Genomic DNA, 22,267 nt, shown 5'->3' with positions numbered 1-22,267 from the left:
GTTCTTTAAAATATATTTCTCAGATTTCAAGCAGAGCTATTTTGCGACTATTCGCTGCAAAAAGATATTAGTGTGAAAAGAGATATTTGAAATCGAAAGCTATATATTTGCAGACATCGTTTCATTAATTGAAACCCAATTTAGCGTCCCGTATTACTGAAGAATGTCGTTATATGTCGTTATAACTAGAATACTGAATCAACAAGATCTCATATATTGTGTTAGTATAGACGGAGCTTAACAACATTCCAAATTGAGTTTCGACTAATGGGCAAAGGAACACTCTCACGCCATTGGAGACTCTTTTTTAAAACATTACACTCAAGTAATAATGGAAATGTGTTAATTTAAGGATAGTCACTACTTTTCATACCAACAGAAGGCAATCAGAAGAAATATGCTTAGAAGCATGTTGGAATTGATCAATTTGGAATGGGTTTATTTGAAAATTCAATAGTATCCTTTGAAGCATTAGTCAATATTTACGGTATTTCTCCGTGGTTATTCAGATGAACAGCAGATTCGACCAATCTGCAACACAACACCTGGCGTTGACACTTTTCAAATGTTCTCCAAATTAACTTCAGCGCTACGATAAGTGTTATCGTTAAAACTACGTTTTGTTGCAAATCATATTATTTCCTGGCGCTAACATTTAGCAATATCGATAGAAAACAGCTCCTTGTTTTGGCCATATGAATCTGTCATTTTTACTAGTTTATTGGAGTCAATTATATCAATTTTCACAACATTTTAAGACTTGAAAGGAAGTTTTTAAAAAACAAGTCTTTAAATGAGCTAATTATGGTTCGGGTGAAAATAACCTTTCAGCATACATAAATGATTTAATGTACTTGATGTGAAAAAGCAATATCAGAAGGCTGGTGAAATTTCATTTTTATTTTCTAACTGGCTTAAGTAATGATAATACATTTAACTTTCTGTGACACGCAATAAAGACACCAACATTAAGGTCACGTGCCTCTGTGAAACCTTTCATGGTGCTTTCGTGTTTCATTGTACACCATTAGATTGATGCTTAAGAAATGTAAGATAATTGTTTCTGAAAAAAATAATTGAAAAACATTCAAACATTCTTGAATATAGCTTTCCAAAAGCATTTTCTTTATCTCGACAAGAACTATCCGCGAGTACATTAATAATCTATTTGTATTTATGAAGTATTCATATAGATCATGTGCGTGTAGCTTAAAAAGTCGGCGTTGTCGCTTTCATCGTGAATGAAAACTTGTTTGTAAATGATGGATATTGTACTTTTGCAATGCAATCCATTAATTCTTTTACATCACTTTGTGGTACTGACTTTGTGGTACAGACTTTGTGGTATTGTAGTACACACTTTCTGGTATTGTGGTACATACTTTGTGGTATTGTGGTACAGACTGTGGTATTGTGGAACAGCCTTTGTGGTACAGACTTTGTGGTATTGTGGAACAGCCTTTGTGTACAGACTTTGTGGTATTGTGGAACAGCCTTTGTGGTACAGACTTTGTGGTATTGTGGAACAGACTTTGTGGTACAGACTTTGTGGTATTGTGGAACAGCCTTTGTGGTACAGACTTGGTGGTATTGTGGTACAGACTTTGTGGTATTGTGGAACAGCCTTTGTGGTACAGACTTTGTGGTATTGTGGTACAGCCTTTGTCGTACAGACTTTGTGGTATTATGGTACAAACTTTGTGGTACATACATTGCGGTAATGTTTTACAGACTTTGATGCCACAAGTCGAAAATCCTTATATTATTTCCCCAATGTTCCCACAAATCTACGTCCTGCTCTAAATTTTTCAAACTAACAAAACCCATTAATGAGAACGAGTGTGAAAACACTCAGCACTATACATTTTTAAGTTTATGAAATAAATTAAGAAATCATTTATGAATTATGTTAACTAGTTGTTAATATTTAAAGACGTGTTTCGTATTGATCCTGGTATCATTATAGATACCGGAGTATCTATTCAACAATTCCGTTTAATGTACTGTGTGTAAACAAGCGAAAATTCCTACATTTAAAATGCAATGCAATAGCATCGCGAATGACAATCTACTGACTTCCTGGGAAAACTCTCTGGAGCTGTTCTATCGGGAATAATGAGAGTGATCAGGATGCTGTGAATATAAAACCAATGCTAGGGGCAAGATACCCACCATGTTGTCTGAGTGAGTATCAGGAAGAACTCCACAATTTGCAAATGTTGTAACATGATAAAATTCATGGCGGTTATCTCACAACACGAATTCTTAAAAGTTACAGAAATAGCGTGTCTACCTTACATAACTCTGAGTTTTGTAAACATCAACAACCGCAGGTACAACCACGCAACACGTATTGTTAATGATAAAAGAAATGGCGTGTCTACCTGACATAACTCTGAGTTTAATTAACATCAACAAACACAGGTACAACCTCACAACACGTATTGTTAATAGTAACTGAAAAGCGTGTCTATCTTACATAACTCTGAGTTCTGTAAACATCAACAAACATGGGGACTACCTCACAACACGTATTGTTAATAGCAACTGAAAAGCGTGTCTACCTTACATAACTCTGAGTTTTGTAAACATCAACAAACACAGGTACAACCTCACAACACGTATTGTTAATAGTAACTGAAAAGCGTGTCTGCCTTACATAACTCTGAGTTTTGTAAACATCAACAAACACAGGTACAACCTCACAACACGTATTGTTAATGATAAAAGAAATGGCGTGTCTACCTGACACAACTCTGAGTTTTGTTAGTATCATCAAACATGGGACTAACTCACATCAAGTTTCGTTAATGGTAACTGAAATAGCGTGTCTATCTCAAATAACTTACAGGGACTTCCCCGCAGACATTGAGTTGTGTTGATATCAAACAAGGGCCACCTTACAGACTCTGTTATGTGTTGATATCAAACACTGGAGGCTACCTCACAGACATTGAGTTGTGTTGATATCAAACATCGGGACTACCTCAAAGACATTGAAATATGTTGAAATCGAGCACGGAGACTACCTCACAGACATTGAGTTGTGTTGATATCAAACATCGGGACTACCTCAAAGACATTGAGTTGTTTTGATATCATACACGGGGGCTACCTCACAGACATTGAGTTGTGTTGATATCAAACATCGGGACTACGTCACAGACATTGAGTTATGTTGATATCAAACATGAGGGGATACCTCACAGATATTGAGTTGTGTTGATATCAATCTTAGGGAATACCTCACAGTCATTAAGTTCTGTTGATATCGAACATATGGACACCTCACATACATTGAGTTGTGTTAATACCAACAAATACGGTGGCTGTTCCATAAAATTCTGTATATAATGCATAGATAAGAAAGACCTAATACTGCCTTAAATATTGTCAGAAAAGACAGAGTGCCTCTTAAGTCCGCCAATCTAGCCAATACGAATTTGGCGATTGAATACTGATACCGACAAAATACTGACTTCCCTTACAACCTATTGTGTAATACACGTAGCGCCACAAGTCTAATAAATGTTTTAATATGTTATATAACCTTTGTTATTAGACACAATAACTGATGTTAGATCAATTTTGATGAGTAATAAAATTCATAAATTTATTTAAAAAAAAAAAAAAATCTTACAATCTTACAAATATTGCTCGCTATTCAAACTCCGAAGCTGATTGATTGATGTTGAGACGGTTACGTAATAAAAGTACAATGGATTAATGCTGGTAGAGTTGCTAAAACAATATAGTGTTAATAAAATCACCGTCAAAGTCCGCGATGAAACTACTTCATATAGTAAAATATATGAAATTATTCCTTGAAAATTCCAATCTCATCCCTGCCCTATTACATAATGATTTCCAGTATGTAAAAGCAATTGATAACGCGAAGGTTTTTAATGCTTGTTTCACTTACCAGCCAACTGTAAATGATACACACTCCTATCTCGCCGAAAACAAACTGCATAATATTGTTATAAGATTGTACAAAAGACACACACATGAATGCTACCATTTGGCACAAATTTGGATAAGATAAAGTTGTGCGAAGCAAATAATCAAACTGCATCTTACAATTATTTAGTCCTTCCAGGACTCGTCCGTGATGTTTACATTTAACTGTAACGGACGTTAGAGATTTTAAGTATCACGTGACACCTCTAAAGATACAGGATCCGATAACATGAAACCTCGCTTAGTAAAATGAGGCGTTAGTGAATTATCTTTACCTTTGTGTACTCTATTCAACTCATCTATACCACGCGGTGTATTTCCTGGACAAAGAGAAGGATAAAACTTAAAAATCATCGCCCTATTTCTCTAAGTGATGATAAAGTGATGGAAATATGTATTTTAAAGCATGTTCACAATTGTTTTGATTGTTTACAATTTATTAATCGATTGTCAGTCTTTATTTCGTCCAGGGGATTCAGCAACCAATCAGTTTTAATTATATGATTAAATGATTATGTCGCAAGGGCAGTTGACTCGGGGCGTTTACTACATATTGTGTTTTGTGATATAAGCAAAGCGTTTGACCGCGTTTGACACAAAGGCCTTCGACACAAACATATCATCATAGGTGGAGTCCTATTTGGAATAAATCAAGGCTTGCGTCCCTCAAGGTTGAATCCTATGACCTTAACCTATTTACTTTATATGAATGACGTTGTTTATGATGCTGGATTTATAATTGAGCTCTTTGCTAGTGACATTTTCAATTCATAATCTTGTGGAAACTCCCTTATTGGTTATTGGGTATTCATTTAGAAACGAAGCAATGCATGATTTAAAACATGGTTAATTAAAAAAAAAATAAATAAAAAAGACAGATAGAAAATGCGATTGAATTTAGGGAAAGAGATGTTCCAATCCATTACGACGTATTTCATATCATTTCCACATAGAAAATGAAAACTCTCACAAACAGTTTGGCTTTACATTATTTCGTGATTGTAGTTTGATCACTCATGTCGATATTATCATAACACAAGTAACTACAAAACTCAATATGCTACGGAAAATATAATTTACTGTCCATAGAAAATGTTTGTAGATATGATGATAAAATACTACACTTTCATCAGACCTAGTTCAGAGTATGCTGACGTCATTTGGGGCAAATTAAGTAACTCATTTGTAGATAAGCTGGAGAAAATTAACCAGCAAGCTGCAAGAAGTATATGTGTTGCTACAAAACTGACAAAGATTGAGAAATTGTATCAGGAAACTGGCTGGGCATTAAGTAAAAAACAAAAGTTCAATATGATACCATTTTCCAAAATATTGTCATTCTGCTCCTGATTACTCCAGCCTCATACATCGAAATTAGTACTTTGGAATATTTCTTCTGAAAAAAATAGTTTTTGCATACATTTAAAAACTACCTTAACTTAAGAGGCATTCCCCTAAGTTTTATTAGGTAAGATCAATTGTACCATTACGTTTTGAACACAGTTCCTCAAAAGGTCACCTCTTTAAAAAAAAAAAAAAAACTCTTGTTGGCAGTCCTTTATGTACATGTATATACCTTAAAAAGATGATTCCCAGTTCCTGCTGTCCTGTGGTTTGATTGAAGTTAGTTATCTCCCTAGCGGTACCATCTCAGTGATTTGCTATTTGAATGGTTTTGTATCTCTATCTTATGATCAAAATGTCAAAATATTCAAAGCTACTCAAAAGTTAATAAAATCGAACGGAATATCCTCAACAAGCTTGACAGCTGCCAAATTAAAACTATTAAACTACCCAATTAAGCGCTCAGTTTCAGTAAAAAAATCATCATTGTTCCTTCTGTTTATCTATGTTCCTTCTGTGTATTTTTTTCCTTTTCCATTTACCAAATGTATGTAATGTACACCACTTACGTTTTCACAGCTAATTTCTTTTACGTGATTACTCCACCGTTGCCAATGCAAAGGTTACCAAGGTATTGTCAGCAGATTATTTTTTTAATGAGAAGGCCTATGTTTGAATACATTATTACTTGTTTCCTATTCATCCTTTGTATTAAATGTACATGTTTCATTCTCCTGAATAGATTACTATTTGAAATATGTTTGTGAATTGCTCTCATTCAAAAAATCTCGTCGATGAAATGTTCATAAAACTATAAAAAAAAAAGGAATTTTAAAAATAGAATGAACATAAAATAACCAAAAACAATGATATTATCAACTACTAAAATAATCGATGTTTTCCATTCCATATTTCAAAATACCACTGAAATATTTAGTAGGTGTCCCTTCGTTACTGAGCTACAAATGTAACAAAACTTGATACAGACAGAACCGAGTGGTAAATGCCCGAGTCAAAATGCAACACTTATATACATATTTCGTTTCCATTGTTTTTCACCGGTGAATTATTTTGTCTCTCTGTAAACATCATATTAGTGTTAAACAAAACAATTTTTATCCATTATGAATGCCATTCGTAAGTATAAATATCTTATCCTTCTTACTGCATTTAGAAGATACCTCCATTAATGTCACAAACAATGAATGTTGATACTTGGCATTTCGTGAATAATATATATTCTCTGCAGCTATTGCTGGCACTCAGTATTTAAATTTACATCATTTTTAGTATATAACAGACATCTCCATGTGCGGTCAGTTGAACCGTACATATCTTTATGACATTATTGCGTGGATGTCTGTAGGTACCATCTCGAATGAAGATAGCAGCTCATGGTACATGCATCATTTATTCACAAGAAAATCAATGGAAAACATCAGTTATATGATTGTACGTGAGTCTTTTTTGAGTATCAACCATTAAAACGCGTATCTTGATTTGACAGTCAGTATATTGAATAACAGTAGGACATCGCTCTGTATATTTTGTCGGTACGTCCTCTGGAGAGTTGTAACAATGCAATGCTTACCTCTCCTCTCGTTTGCCCTCTTCTTGAATTCTTCAAAGCACAGACCAAAACATATATGGTGGAAACAGGGACAGAAAGTCCCCCAACTCAAACGAATCAACAAATACTTATAAAATAATAATATTTAATAGAAATAACAAAATTTGGGTCTTGATATGACGCGGCATACAGACTAAAGCACCAAATATCGATAATTTCGTAAGAGAAAATACAATAATAGTTCAGTGATACAAAAAACTGTTTTCAATTTTCTCTATTTCCTTCCCAAGAGTAATTTAGTCTGTATGACTTGTTTATATCTGTTCTAATGTAATATATCTATATATTTGCTTCCTTCATAGGTCTTCCTTCTACGGCAGTTTGATATTTGACTGTACAGTTGTTTCTTGGGAAATGTATATTTTTTACGCTTGAATATAAAATTTCGGAGTTTTATCTGTAACATTGTTTTATCGTTTTCACAACAGCCATTACCAATGAGAAAGCAAGATGTCAACTTCGTGACGTCACAACAAACTAGAAATCCGTGCTATGACTTGCAATGACTTAACAAATAGAAAATAAGACAATAAATGAATAAATAAAACAGAATAAGAACGTCTATCATTAGATACTATAATAAATTATCATAACATTTTCATTGGATCTTTCATGAATCACGTGTATAATTATATTGTGGGTGGTGAGTGAATGTATGAAGTTGTCACTCCTAACCCCACTAACTCGTCCAAAATAGCAAACACTTTCTCAAACCAGAAGATGTTACCGTGACTGTTATTCATTTAGTCATAAATAATCGTCTTAATGTAACATTAACAATCAATGAATGTATTCCTTTTTTCTAATTACACCAGCAAAGACTTGGCCATGTAGAGTACGGCTTAAAGTTGTTCGAAACACGAATATTTTGAAACAGTGATGAAAGGAAAGAGAAAGTCTGGGAGATAAATACGATACATTTCCACTGTTCATCCCTTATGTTATCGATTACATTAGCCTGGAATGAGAACTATTTGTAAAAATTCGGGAAAATGAGCACCTTAAAAAGAGTCGTAACTTCATGCTAGAAATAATTATCTGTTCTTGCAAGGAGGGGGGTATTTAAAAATGAAAAAGAAATTTGAACTAATTTATCGGCTGTGTTTACTGTTACATTTGTACTCAAACACGATCACATAAGCTGTTTACAAACCGGGCTTATATCTAGTGTATATAATCCTTTCACTGTGCGAAACAGAAGATAAATAAATAGCCCCGAGACTTGGTTCCACTGACAACTGAGATACATCAGTCAGACTCTAAACTTTCCTGGCCATTCTCGACAGTAAAATCACTATCGGTGTCTTTCCATAGCCGTTTTTGTTTACATCGCACGGGGATACCTAAACATCATGTACACTGATGAAGTTTGTGTTTATGGCAATGTTCCTGGTTCCAAACAAATTCTCTATATATTTACAAGTAAATCATAAGTATCATCGAAACGATGTAGAAAATGAAAATCTGGCGTGTAAATCACACATTTACATACAAACTATAACTTGGGAACTGCCGTTAAAACATACCTGATCTCAAGGAGTTAGCTACAGTTGAACGAAAGATCATGAACAATTGAAGGATTGACTGCAGGGATCTAGAACAACACTTGAACATCTTCACATGCATATTCAGTTCCTAGACTTCAGTTGAATTATCTCGAGTCCAATGGACGTTCATTTTCGTAAACTTATTTTTAAATGGATATTGGTTATTATTCAAAATAATTATTTCTTAAATTATCGTACGTTACACTTCAATCAAGGTTTATATATTTCGTTTAAATCTAAGTATAAGTTTGAAAACAAAAACATAGTTTACAAAGGATTGCCAACACATAAATACGTGTGTATCATTCTAAACAGGAACTTAAGAACCAACTCTGAAATATAAATTTCCTGCTCATGAATTTAACATGTTAATTTGATGTCTTTTCTCCATATCCTTGATATGTTATGCAGCTCAGATCCCATTAAGTTTTCACAATGCTTATTATAATATGTGCTTTAACAAATTTTAAATTACAATGCAGACTCAAACACATTAAAGAGAACACCGATATGTCAATGGAATCCCAATATTTAAACTCAAACTCATTGAAACTAAAAGACCGTAGTACGAAGTAATTACCAGCACGGAGACCTCTCCTCATTTCCCCAATATCTTTAGATCAACAAATTTAGAACCAGACATTAAATCGATTAACGTCCATCGTGATAAATTAAATGTTTCAGGTCAATATTTTTCCACCTGGATCTGGCCATATATATATCGACTAGCATAAGGTGTCGTCGATGAACCAGAAGACGCTTACCGTTTAGGAACACTTGGTCTGAATCTCCTTGTACTTTTACTGGAATCTCAGTCTACTTTTTTTTTATCTTTTCCCCTCGTTTGATTGAACTTGAGTTTGAACTAACATTTTCTTGACATATCGGCATTGTTTCATGATGGGAGTGTGAGAAAAACCAGACTTGTCTGACACCATATTTTTAAGCATTTAAGCATTGCTTATAATCTATGTTGTCTGACACCATATTTTTAAGCATTTAAGCATTGCTTATAATCTATGAAGTAGTTTCATTACATGGAAGAAAATTTTCAATTTGAAAAATGAAATATAGTTTTCCTTGAAATAAGAATACCATAATCACTTGAAATAATGATATCCAAATCAGAAAGCAATTTGTGAATTATTTATAGTCAGATAGCAAGAATTCCAGATCCGTCTTCCAAGTGTCAATATATTGGTGCAGAGTGCCAGCCGTTAAGATTTCTCACTTATGTATTGTCATCTTCATCATAGTTCAAATCTACGCAAACTAAGCTGATGATTCATTTAATAATTAACACTTACTTCATCGCAGGTTCAGATGTTTACACTCATTTGCTTATAAAAGAGGCCAGAACGCAAGAGGGATCGCTCTAAAATTAAACGCTGTCAGGTCTTGTTTTGCAAGTGTAAATAAAGCGCCAGAACTACAAAGCGTCCATACAAAGTCAGTGTGCACTTTAGACAAAAGAAGTTAACGTCTGAACCAATGTTCGTCAAGTCTTTGTGTCCTGTCATTCAGCATGAACATAGCTTTGGAATGTCACATGATGTGTTACTGACAGTTCATTTGAAACAACGTTCCCTCTAGTTTCGAACGTTCCTAGTGGGAGTTAAATAGCTTTTCAGTTTTTGTTTAAGTCTCTCATGTACTTTACAATGGCTTTCGAAAATGGGTACTATGGTTTAGATCACACGAGTTACATGTATAAATGTTTTCCCTCCTGAACGGAAAATAATTACATTGAGAAGTAAGAGTGCAGTGTGAGCATTATATATATATATATTCTAGTTTTCCCTCAGTGAAAAGCACTCTAGGAAATGTGAGTAAAATAATTGGATCGCAAGGAATATGTGTATACTTTGAAATAATGTTCCAATTTGTTTAAAATTAGAAAAAAGGAAGAACGTAGTTACCTTGGAAACAGAGCATACACTAAGTTTTGTGCTTTTCTCTTAACACATTACTTCCGAAAACAGAATTTCGATAAAACAAGTTTACATGTTGTATAGGCGATAAGCCGAGACCAAGCCAAAGTTGAACTAACCCGATAACAGTAGCTCTTCACCTTAACCTAACGACAGTTTTGTATAGTACGAGCACTGTTTTAAATTGTCACAATCCTTTATCGCAGTAGTTTTAAAAGGGACGGTACATGTATATTGATGATCAATATCAACCAGTAATTCTTTACGAGTTTCGAAATAATATTTTGCTATGGAAATTTTGAGGGGAAAAAACCCAAAACAGTACACACAAATAAAATGCATTAATGCCAAACAATATGTGCAGTATATGTTGTTGATTATGAACTAGCATAGGGCTTCTTTGCTATTTTGTATTTGTTATAATTAATCAAGCTATGTGTAGCTGATTACCAAACGTAAGCTAGGAAATAAAACCCGAGGTAAATAAGTTATAGAAGATCTAATTCAATAAAAACATTGCTAATGTTAAACTCTGTTCAACAGATTACAATTAATGAATTTCTGCATAATTATCCTCGGATATAATTGGGATTTTTTTTCAATCTAAAGGGTAGAGAGCACTTTAATATACAGCTTATCACGATCTAACAAAAGCTCATCTGTATTGTGCGCCAACATTTCCACTCCGTGTGCTGACACCATGAATACCTGAGGCACCAATGACAATTTCTCACTCCAAAATAGGTACAATGACGGCAAAATATGAAATAAGCAAATGATTCAAAGTACGACTTGATAAAGTATCAGACCAAGAGTTCCAGAAGGGTTAAGTGTCTTCTGCTTCAACGAGGACACTCGCCGTGTAAATTCCGGACATTCAAAGTAAGTGATGACGCCTTCTCAACATCTAATAAGAAAAATGGCACACACTGTTTTATAACTAATGAAAATATTCGGTTTATTGAGATGTTGTCTTTGCTAAAAACATAATGACATTGCAATGTCTCCGATATTTCAGGCACATACCTTGAAACCTCAGTGGTGGGTGTGTCTGTACCGAGTAATTTAGCATGGTACAAGTCACGTGATCGATTGTCTTATCGCGTTTATTCAATGCGTACACTTTGTGTAACGTAACAATGTAGCTGGTATCATGTCCAGTGGGAAGGTGATTTTCATTTATAAAGTAATTAGGAAAATCGTAGACCTATGGGACCGACCATCAGGGAAGGGAGCCTCATTTTCAGGCCGGTGAGAATGACCTGAACCAGTGTTATACAGTAACCAGTATTGAACCCCTCTTTGTATGACTTGCATTGTGACAAGGCCTTTGCACTCTGAAGGAAGCATTTTGTCGATATTACTTATAATACCCTACTGTCGAAATTATCTCCGGTATGTATAATGGTCTTATAAATCAAACATCGGTACTAACGGCAATTTGATACGGCGATCTGGGATATCTAGTTCACGATAACAATAAATAAACATCTACATATACATTGAAAAAGATACATAATGTCAAATGTGGAGAGCAGCCATGACAGTACTTCTCTGTTATATCCCGTCCATGTGATAAGTCAGGCAGATTGGGAAGGTTTCACTGTGATAACTGATTGGCAGCAAATATATTTGGTCATTTCCTTCACACAAAAATGAAATATAAAGGCGCGAAAGTAATATATTCTTACCTCACATTTGCTCCACGTAATCCAACGAATTACCATGACAACGTCATGTGACCAAGCATTTGATCAGCTCGGTTTGCTTCGTTGAAAACTAGGTAACCTGTGTGTCTTTACAAACAGTTCATAAAATATTATTTTCGTTGACAAATACCGATACATTTTAGCATTGGAAAACATAATGGTTATAACAGTTCATATACACAGGCCCTTGGCACTAATGTAATGCTAATCAACTCAATGTTCACCACTTGTGCCAATAAAAAAAATACACAGCTTCATCTTTCACCTGCGCTAGGCGACGGAAATGGTTTAAATCCCGAGTGGTTGTTTTCGGCTTTCACGATGATGTATCTATTTTTCCTACTAATGTATTTACCTAATATGGAACCCCTTTCCCTGGTGGTGAGTCGTATAACAGATATTGTGGGAGTTAACTCATAGCCGAAATAGAATGATAACTCAAACAGTTCATGTGTCTCAGTTGATTTTATTTTCAAGGGCTTGATCTCAGTATTACGATTTTCATAAGAGATGCTGGAAACTGACAACTCGGGATTTTGAAAGATGCAAGATGATTAAGACGGAGAGAAAGTTTTACGGTCGTCATAATTATGTAAGTGGGAAATAACCTATTTCTTCATATGTAATGAAAGGGATGAAGTTTGATGTATGATTTTCGTCAGAAAACCTGTCGGTTTCATTATTGTTTACCGTATCCTCTTTTTGGGAACATGGCATTACGTACTTGGATTGACCAAGACTTGCATGTCGGCGATGAAAATGAAGACGTATACTCTTCGGGAACCCCTGGTCTTGTTCTCTTTGTATTTTATTCAGGAAAGTCTGTGTAAGTCGTCTTTATTCATATCTTGTAGTTTTATTGAATTTGAGCTCGGGTTATTGATGGCACGTTGATATTATTCCGTTCTTATTGAAATCGCTCTTTACATGCTAATCCATTTCCATTTACTTTTTATGAGGATGATGCACTATTAAACGTCCAAATAGAGAAGCGAATGGCACACTACCGTTTTGAAAATCAATAAAATAAATTATGAGTATTCTGTCCACTCCGCTTCCCTACCATTCACATTTTAATTGGTTTAATAAATCTGTTGACAACAGAGCAATGGTAAATTCAATGTGATTAAAATGAACTTTCATGTAATTCGGTGAATTACGTTTACAATTTGTGGGGAGGGCAATACCAGTGAAAGATGTCAAATCTTAACCAATTGATATTAACACACCAAGACAATGATTGTCTCTCACAGGTCTTACGAACGAACAGATCGATACAACTATTTCAAAAAATGAATTTATCAAAAACTGCAGATAAAGAAAGGAATGAATAGTGTAGTGGTTCACACATAGATATGACACTAATTTTCTCACATATTATAGTGATTGGAAGACGAGAATGAAGAAAATGACGGAAATGGCATTCTGGCAAAAGTGAAGCTGACGCGTACTGCTATTTTTCAAGATATACATAGTTTGAGCTGTTAATTTACTTTGAACATTCTTTTCTTCATAGATTATCACAAAAGTGAAAGATCTTTTACATTCGTTGTGTTGGTACTTATTTACGTCCCTCAAGCCGTTGTAGAATTAACCCTAAATTATTCGGACAGAGCAACATTTAGTTTTCATTTCAAACCTACAGAACTGTAACTCAGGACAACAATACTTACGTTAAGGAATCTCGACATAATATACAGTCTTTTCATCCGTCATTGTTATAAGTTAATGTATTCGAAATGATAACTGAATAAGACAAAGGGTGGTGATAGGGGTGTGCATTATTTGTAGTTATTTCAGTGGATTTACGATAAACGACATTATCCTTAGAATCAATTTGAGCGAAATAGCAATATTGCACAATCGTATTTTTTGCATGAGAAATTTGATTTCGACTACAAATGCAAAATCAAATTCAATCAAGGTTAATTCATTAAATGGGAGGGGGACATTGAGAAAAGTATAATATACTCACCATTAACTATGTTAAAATGGTTTTGACACGATGATCCTGAATAACAGATTTCAGTGATTCCATTTTCGGAATATTTAAGGTTTTTATAGGAAATTCTAACGTGGAGCGATATCTAGTTAAAAGTGTGATAAAATATGACAACAGACATGGCTTATCATTGTTATCATGTAACATAATTATCACAACAAAGCCTTTGTTAGTTGACTAGCTCAAATTAACCTCTGCTCTAGGAAGACTTTCCGAGAGATTGAGAGTTTTTCCTTCACCAAACTATAAAATGCTGCTTTTACAAAATAATTTGGATGGAGCATAATGTTTCATTAACGCTAATACTCGTTGCCGCCAGAGGAATTGGTGTGACACTTTCTGGGGGAAGTTCAACTCCACACCAATGTAGGATTTATATAGCCCACCCATGGATATATATATATACAGATAAAATATCATTATAAATATATTTACACTTAGACTCGAGCGGCTGAGAAGAACAGCCAGAGTGCATTGGAGTTAATCTTCAGTTAAATATTCCTGCTGAGTCGAGAGATACATTTTACACGCAAAAATACAAGTTCTTACGTATGATGGCGTTTAATACACTGCCGAAAGCAAAGAACCGATTTCATCGTGAATTATTGAAGCTGAAGGAATATGAGATGAGATGAGATGGGTCAATTTTTACATCTAACCTATGTTAAGGAATCGCTCCATACTTGAAAAACACCAATATATTATATCTGAAGTATAAATTATAAAACCGCTCGTAAAACAAGATAAGAATTGTTCCTGCTTGAAAAGTAGGCAGAAAAGTTTTGTTACAATTTATTTTGTCGGATGAAATCTATGTTGCTTTTGAACGGAAGGTCAGACGTCCCGTAGTTTTATATCTATAACAGGTGCCCAGTTAAAGAGAGGGACACGTGATAGCTGTAAGTTATATATAAACAGCAATTACGGTGATAGTCGTTTGCACGTACATTTCATGTAAAGCAGAAACACATACATGACGTAAACACTGTTATAGACCACAGGCGGTTTTTGGTCTGGCCCTGCAATACCAGTTGGAGTAAATTAACCAATAGTCTGTAGTTAACAGAGGGGAATAAGTGTACTTTGGTTAAATCGCCCGTAGTTTCAACCTTACACTTAAACTATTATCAAAGACATTATGTTTTTTGTTCCCTCTGGTTATGTCTGTGTGTAAGTTAATCTTTCCATTCAGGATCATGATACTCTACATCGGAAACAGAATATACAATAACTGTATATTGATACGCTTGTGACAAACACTTGAACATGAAAAAAAAATGAGAGTGGTAGATGTTTCATCTATGACCGGCAATACTATGGTGTAATATACATAAAGAATAATCATCGGCAGCAGATAGTATAGTATACTAATGGTGTTGTTAAATAATACTGATGTTGAACCAACATCCCTTCAGTCATGTATACCGCATCATCTACGACTGTAATACTGGTAAGACGTAAGTCATCAGTTGGCTCCACTTAAAAGTGCCATAGCAAAATTGTCAAACTCTACGGTCATTAATGTATATAATTAATTGTTATAAGTATCTTCATAGCATGTATAGCCTTGGTCTTAAATATGTAATAAGCATTCACATACATACGAATCATGAAGTGAAATATTTGTTTCATTCCAAATTGGATTGACAACTAATTAAATGTATTCGCTTTATACTAATGATACCTCCTTGTCCCTTTTTGTGTTTGGTATATAATGCTGACTCTTATTGGGGTGTCTGCCATTACGAATTAATTGTTTAATAGGTTGTCTCCCCTTGTGCGTTAGTTTTTTTCTATTTCCGGCTACTACCGTACTGATATGATACATGAAAACAAGATACCGTGTCTTTTGTGTTTGTGTATCGTCTACAATCTTTTTTTTAAATTAAACACGCCTCACATCTATCTGAAAAAACAGATGTATTCTTTGAAAACACGTAGTTTAATTGTATTTCGTCATAACAAGTCTCTTACCGGTAATGTTAATAATTGTCATATGACATAATTCTGTGATTGTTTTCAGAATGCGTAGGTCGTTTCGCCCCACGTTTAAATAAGTTGCTACAGGCAATATGAAAATTGTATATGTAAATAATGAATCATGTTTCTGTATTACAGGAGTTTTCAAAAACATTTACTGTTTTTCTGTAAAGAATCCCACAACTAAACAGTATAACTATGATGGAGGTAATTATTAAACAAGATAACCAGAATACTAAATTCAACGACATATTGCTATACAATAGGACTATTTCTGTATTCGGTATCTAATTATTTTCTGATATAGATAACTCGGCCTGGCCTTTTTGACACTTGATAACGTCGAGTGCTATCGACATGATCAGCCATATAGCATCAAATACACATTCTGATACACTGGCGCGGAATCACCACATCATAACATCAGGGATCCAACTGTTAAATATTTGATAGGGCCCGACGCCTCCCTCCAATAGGTACACATACAGTGATGGTTAATGGACTGTCATCCCTGTACTATCAACAAATCTGTTTATAGTCAACCGCGCTTCATTTAACACAGGTATACTAATACAGATATATATATATAACCCGACTAATTTAATTTTCGTGGAAAAAACACAAACCAGTAACATCATATATCGATGTTTGAACACGTGTTACAAAAAGATATATAGATTACGTATTCGTTTTACCTGTACATACCTGTTGTCCAGTACACAGGTAAATCATATATCTTATTTCTCCGTTTTTGAAGACTTACCTGCATTTAAGATGAAGCTTTGTTTATCTGATTCAGGTACCACCAGATATATTTGGCAGGCTAGTAACAATATCGCTACGCCTACCCGTCTTAGTGCTGTAATAGTGAGATCCATTTTTTCTGTACTACAACACTTTTTTATAACACAAGGCACAAAGTAACTCTGTCATAAATAGGTGTGTCTCTGTCACAGCATCACTTAATGATGGTTTGTTCCCCCATCTTGTCCGGGTACCGGGGTTTCACAACTCATATGTGCTTATATCCGCGACTTGTGAATGTCAGCCAAACAGTTGTATGTAACAGGCTCATAACTCTCCATGTTGCGATGAGGCCTATCGTACGGAGCTAGCTGCTGTTCGCGCGGCCTTAGTGTCGTACACACGCGCAGTTGCTGATGTTAGATGGACTGGGACGAGAGTCGGATGGATGATAGAGGAGTGAAGTGGTCGATAATTGTTTCAAGCTATTAAAACATTAGTATAAGTCATGTACGTCCATTTCACAACACACGACCAATACGATTCTGACAGACAAGTATCTATATGAGGCAAATTAGCACGCTGGTATTGTCTAATTGGAACGTTTTCTTTGATATTCCTATTACAGTAATGGGGTATATATTTGGAAAGTGTAAGATTTACATTTACGAAGAATATATATTGACATTTAAATACAGCTATACAGATATACATATATATATATATATATATATATATAATTATTTATATTGCTGTGTGCCGCATACTAGTACGTGACATAATAGTAGTAGAAGCATGGCCTTGAAGAAGAAACAGGCTGATACAGAGATTTGACAATCATTTTCAGGCCAAACCTTAGGCGATTATATTTATATCACAGAAGAACTTAACACGGTGAATTCCATCTAGTTTCCTGATATACGTAACACTTCCAGTCATATATTTTAACACTGTAACAATCTTTTTAATCTACAGAAATACATCCAAGTTATTTTTATAAACAATTCAATATCTAGTTAGTTTTTCAAATAACAGCTATTCACGGGTGAAATATTCTGCTCCGTCTCGCGTGGGTAAATGTGTAGCGTGCCATTCAATGGAATCATCTGGGGATTACTGAATGAAAATTGTTACTTATTTTATTTATATGAATGTTCGTGATACTGTGATCATTTCATCTGACTCCAACCTACGTTAATGAGGTATGCATGTCTTCAATAACAAGGTGCCAAATTTGGACGATCTAAATTATCCTTTGACATGGGACTGACTAGGTAAATTAATAGACTGAACACCTAAAAGCTACATAAGGATTGATAAATTGTCATCAGTAATAATCGGTTTGAAATAATGTTAAAATGTGGATTAAAATTGTCATATCAGTTGCTAGGGACATCTAAATTTTAGTTTTAATTAAAAACAAAATCATATAAGTTTGTGATGTAACAGTATCTTTGCATTTTCAGTCAGGTTACGAAAGCTGATCTAGCTATTAGTAAATACGGTCAACATTGGTAGTTGCATGACATCTTCCTTACGTAATAAACATGCAAGACAGGCATGTTTTTACCATTGCGTGACATTCTTACGATGTTACGTTATCAAAGTCAGATGTGTGTTATCAGCTCATGAACTGCCAACGGCCTAGGAAAATTGCAAATAATGTAAACACATTGAGGGTTTTTCCCTTCATTACAAGGAGAAAATTGGAGATAATAAATGTAAGCATTGAACTGGTTACATTTGGCATTTATGGATATATGAATGCCATGAGGACAATAACAAGTAGCACAAGATGTGTTGGGTCAAATATATCAAAGGTACAATAAGCATATCTAAGAACAAATGTTCAATTAGCAAGATAGTATGCATTCCATAGCTGTTACAGAAGAAAGATTATTCTTGTGAATTTACGTTGTACAAAACGTACCAACTGAGTGAGATCGTTTCGAATGAAGTCACCGGAAAATTATATCAAACAGGATATTTATTGACTACGTAACTCGGATATATCTACCAGAATTGAAGACGTATACTTGAAATTTACCAACAACGAACTTATTGGGGAGAGTTTCTTCAACCAAAGGTTGTTAAAATGTCACATTAGTTTCGATTTTCAAGAATTGGTCCAAATTATCATAAAATCCCATGAAAAATATCGACAGGTAGCGTATGGACTTACAACATTTGGTTTTATGAGAGACAGGTCGATAAAGGCTGGGGAATTCTTTGGTCGCCATTGTGATCTTTTTTGGACAGATTCTGTTACATAGTTTACCTTTGGCGATATGTAGCTAGCTGTGTTCGGCGTTCGTCGAGTGGTTACGGTTTTACGAACCTGTCATTTGAAAATGTGCCATTACTGGTTTCTAGAACACCTGGTCATATTCTGCTCCTAGAGAGCCGGCTTATTTCATCTGTTCATATTTCTCCCTCATAGTAACGGTTTTGGATATTAATTATGATTTTGTTAAAATGTCTGTATTTTCCTGTATCCCTTGACCACCTGAAAGCAGATGAATCCAACATTCAGTTTTTTTTCTAATTTCAGAATGTCTGCTTGTGATATATGACGTGAATAATGCTTTACATTCAAATAACTAAACATGGAAATAGTCCATACATGTGAGCATACATGCGCATGTGTTCACGTGCAAAAGCACGTTCACCCTCAAATCCACACGCACCCTCGCGCACGCATGGAGGCAGGCGCGTTCATTCGCACGTTCATACATCACGTACGGCAAAGTATTTACACCGTTCACATTGAATACTACAAATAATAACACCGATCACTTAATTCGCCAATCTATTTTTCTAATTTGCATGATTTCAGTGACAGATAAATTAACTGATATGTTTAATGGCTGCCCCGCTGTGGTTCTAGACATATGCCCACCACTTCCAGGCAATACATAGCGTTAATAAATAGTTCATACAGATATACGTGTTAGAATGTTGATCACACATTGTTTCTTGGTTACGATAATTTTCCTGACGCTCTCCAGTCAATTAGACCTCTTATGACAATCATAACTGTGACAACTGACTGCTTGATTATATTGTACAGGTGGAAAACTATTTCACTGTTCAGGAGACGTCGTGTTCTAACAGGAAAACCTAAAAAAAAAAGGACCCACGGGTTTCAAAAGCTTAGCATTATATTAAATAACTAAATCAACAGTGTTTACATAAGATATTTATCTTTTAAAAAGAGAATACAAGAAAATGATTTAAGATGTTATAGTTATGTATGATCTTAAATAATATCGATGATAAACATGGTGTATCTCATTTTAATTAAAATACAATTTTCGGAATGTTCTCAAAGGCAAAACAGACGACACACCCATAACAAAACCGACATTTAAATCGCATATGGAATTATCCTTCGAAATTTGGTCACGGCAAGGAACTTTTACTCACGAGTCCTTACAGCTGTACATCTGGATAATCAGTTTGTCGAGTAAAACGATGTTTTACTCTGATCTGAGGTATGACGTGAGAATGACTACATATTGTACCGGATTGTCTACGTACATAGACTACAAATACATAAATCCTATACACTTCGTTGGATAGAAAATATTATACGGCATATTTCTATGGATTAATAACAATCGACTTAATTAAACTTTCCGTCCTTGTAAACAAAGGTGAGGATTGTTATATCATGCGAAACAAGCGGTGATAGCTTTTGATCGGTTCATGGATTTCTCTGAGAGTTTATTTGTTGAACATGTTTCTGGACAATTAAGTGCTCTCCCAAACGTAATTATGTAAACCTAGACATCTTTTCAGCATAAAGGAACATGGCGATTCGCTTGAAAACCTGACAAAACGCAAAATACACATGGCATACATTACATTTTTATCGGAATTGAATTTAATCAATATTGTATGAATGTGTCTGTGTAAATTTTACGGTTTGGTAGCATTTGCGGTCTATCTAATGGGGATGTTATATCAAAGATCCTACTTTATAAAATGGATGATTGTTCACGGCATGGTGTCTACATCTTCAATAGTTTATTGTCAGATTCGCTGGAGTGTGACTGCCTACACAAATAATCATGCTCTCATCATTAAACGCACTGATGACTCATCAATTGCTAGAATATTTAAATATTCAATGTTTATTTTACCGTTTTGTGTCTTTCAAGCTTTACTAAGCTATACATGGGCCTGGGAATACATATTGTGAAACAATTGTTGTCATTCGTGAGAAACAACCGTTGTTGTTATTGTTTCATTTCAGGAACTACATGTAACAGCTATACGATGTAGTTAATTCATCATCCGACAGATATTTGATGTAATTAGTAAAACTGTATGGAAAGGCACTATTCACTTACTGTCGTACCAGTGTACCATTAAAACGTGTACCTAGAACTATAAAATAAGTAGCGTCAATTGTTTACCAGTAAAAAACCATGTACCTAGGGCTATAGAATACATAGTGACAATTGTTTACCAGTAAAACCATGTACTTAGGACTATAGAAAACGTAGTGTCAAGGACTATAGAAAACGTAGTGTCAATTGTTTACCAGTAAAACCATGTACCTAGGACTATTGAATAAGTAGTGTCAATTGTTTACCAGTAAAAAACCATGTACCTAGGGCTATGAAATAAGTAGTGTCAATTGTTTACCAGTAAAACCATGTACCTAGGGCTATTGAATACGAAGCGTCAATTGTTTACCAGTAAAACCATGTACCTAGGACTATTGAATAAGTAGCGTCAATTGTTTACCAGTAAAACCATGTACCTAGGACTATTGAATACGTAGTGTCAATTGTTTACCAGTAAAACCATGTACCTAGGACTATAGAATAAGTAGTGTCAATTGTTTACCAGTAAAACCATGTACCTAGGACTATAGAATAAGTAGCGTCAATTGTTTACCAGTAAAACCATGTACCTAGGACTATAAAAAACGCAGTGTCAATTGTTTACCAGTAAAACCATGTACCTAGGACTATCCGTCTAACATACGCCTTTATATCATATCAGTTAACAAGTAAATATATTAATTAGAGATCTGAAATAAGTGTCTTTATAATACGGAATTCATTGAACGAGTTCAATCACCACATCGGCACAAGTATAAGATTCTATTTATCATACAGCCAGTCCTTCTAAAAACAAAATCAAGCGAAAACTCCCAATCATTTCTTATTAAATGGACATAATTTGACGCGGCGCAGGCTAGTTGTGATAATCAATTTTATAGGCACAAAGTACAAAGGCAAAGGCAATCCATTCCTCTCAGAGGAATATCCAAGACCTGGCTCTTTTGTGCATAAGTCAATCAATTCAATCAAACAATGCCAGTTCTATTCTTACGTAATCGGATCTAAAATTTATCGATTTAAAACAAATACCATACGCAAATATCTTTCAAAGGATTAGTACAC

General features: G+C 34.7%; 1 protein-coding gene across 1 annotated transcript in view; it reads right to left on the bottom strand.

Annotated features, from left to right (window-relative positions):
• Window positions 1-16,981, bottom strand: part of LOC132546193 (glutamate receptor 1-like) — a 68,645-nt gene extending 51,664 nt beyond the window's left edge. The window contains exon 1 of the mRNA XM_060209903.1: window positions 16,867-16,981. Within this exon, the coding sequence (XP_060065886.1) occupies window positions 16,867-16,981 (115 nt within the window). The remainder of the gene's footprint in view (window positions 1-16,866) is intronic.
• Window positions 16,982-22,267: the final 5,286 nt, after the last annotated feature.

The sequence above is a fragment of the Ylistrum balloti genome, unplaced genomic scaffold (genome assembly GCF_031769215.1).
Source record: "Ylistrum balloti isolate Yb309-2 unplaced genomic scaffold, AGI_CSIRO_Ybal_v1 Utg369876, whole genome shotgun sequence".
NCBI lineage: Eukaryota > Metazoa > Mollusca > Bivalvia > Pectinida > Pectinidae > Ylistrum > Ylistrum balloti.
This window is presented reverse-complemented; position numbering and strand designations above follow the sequence as displayed.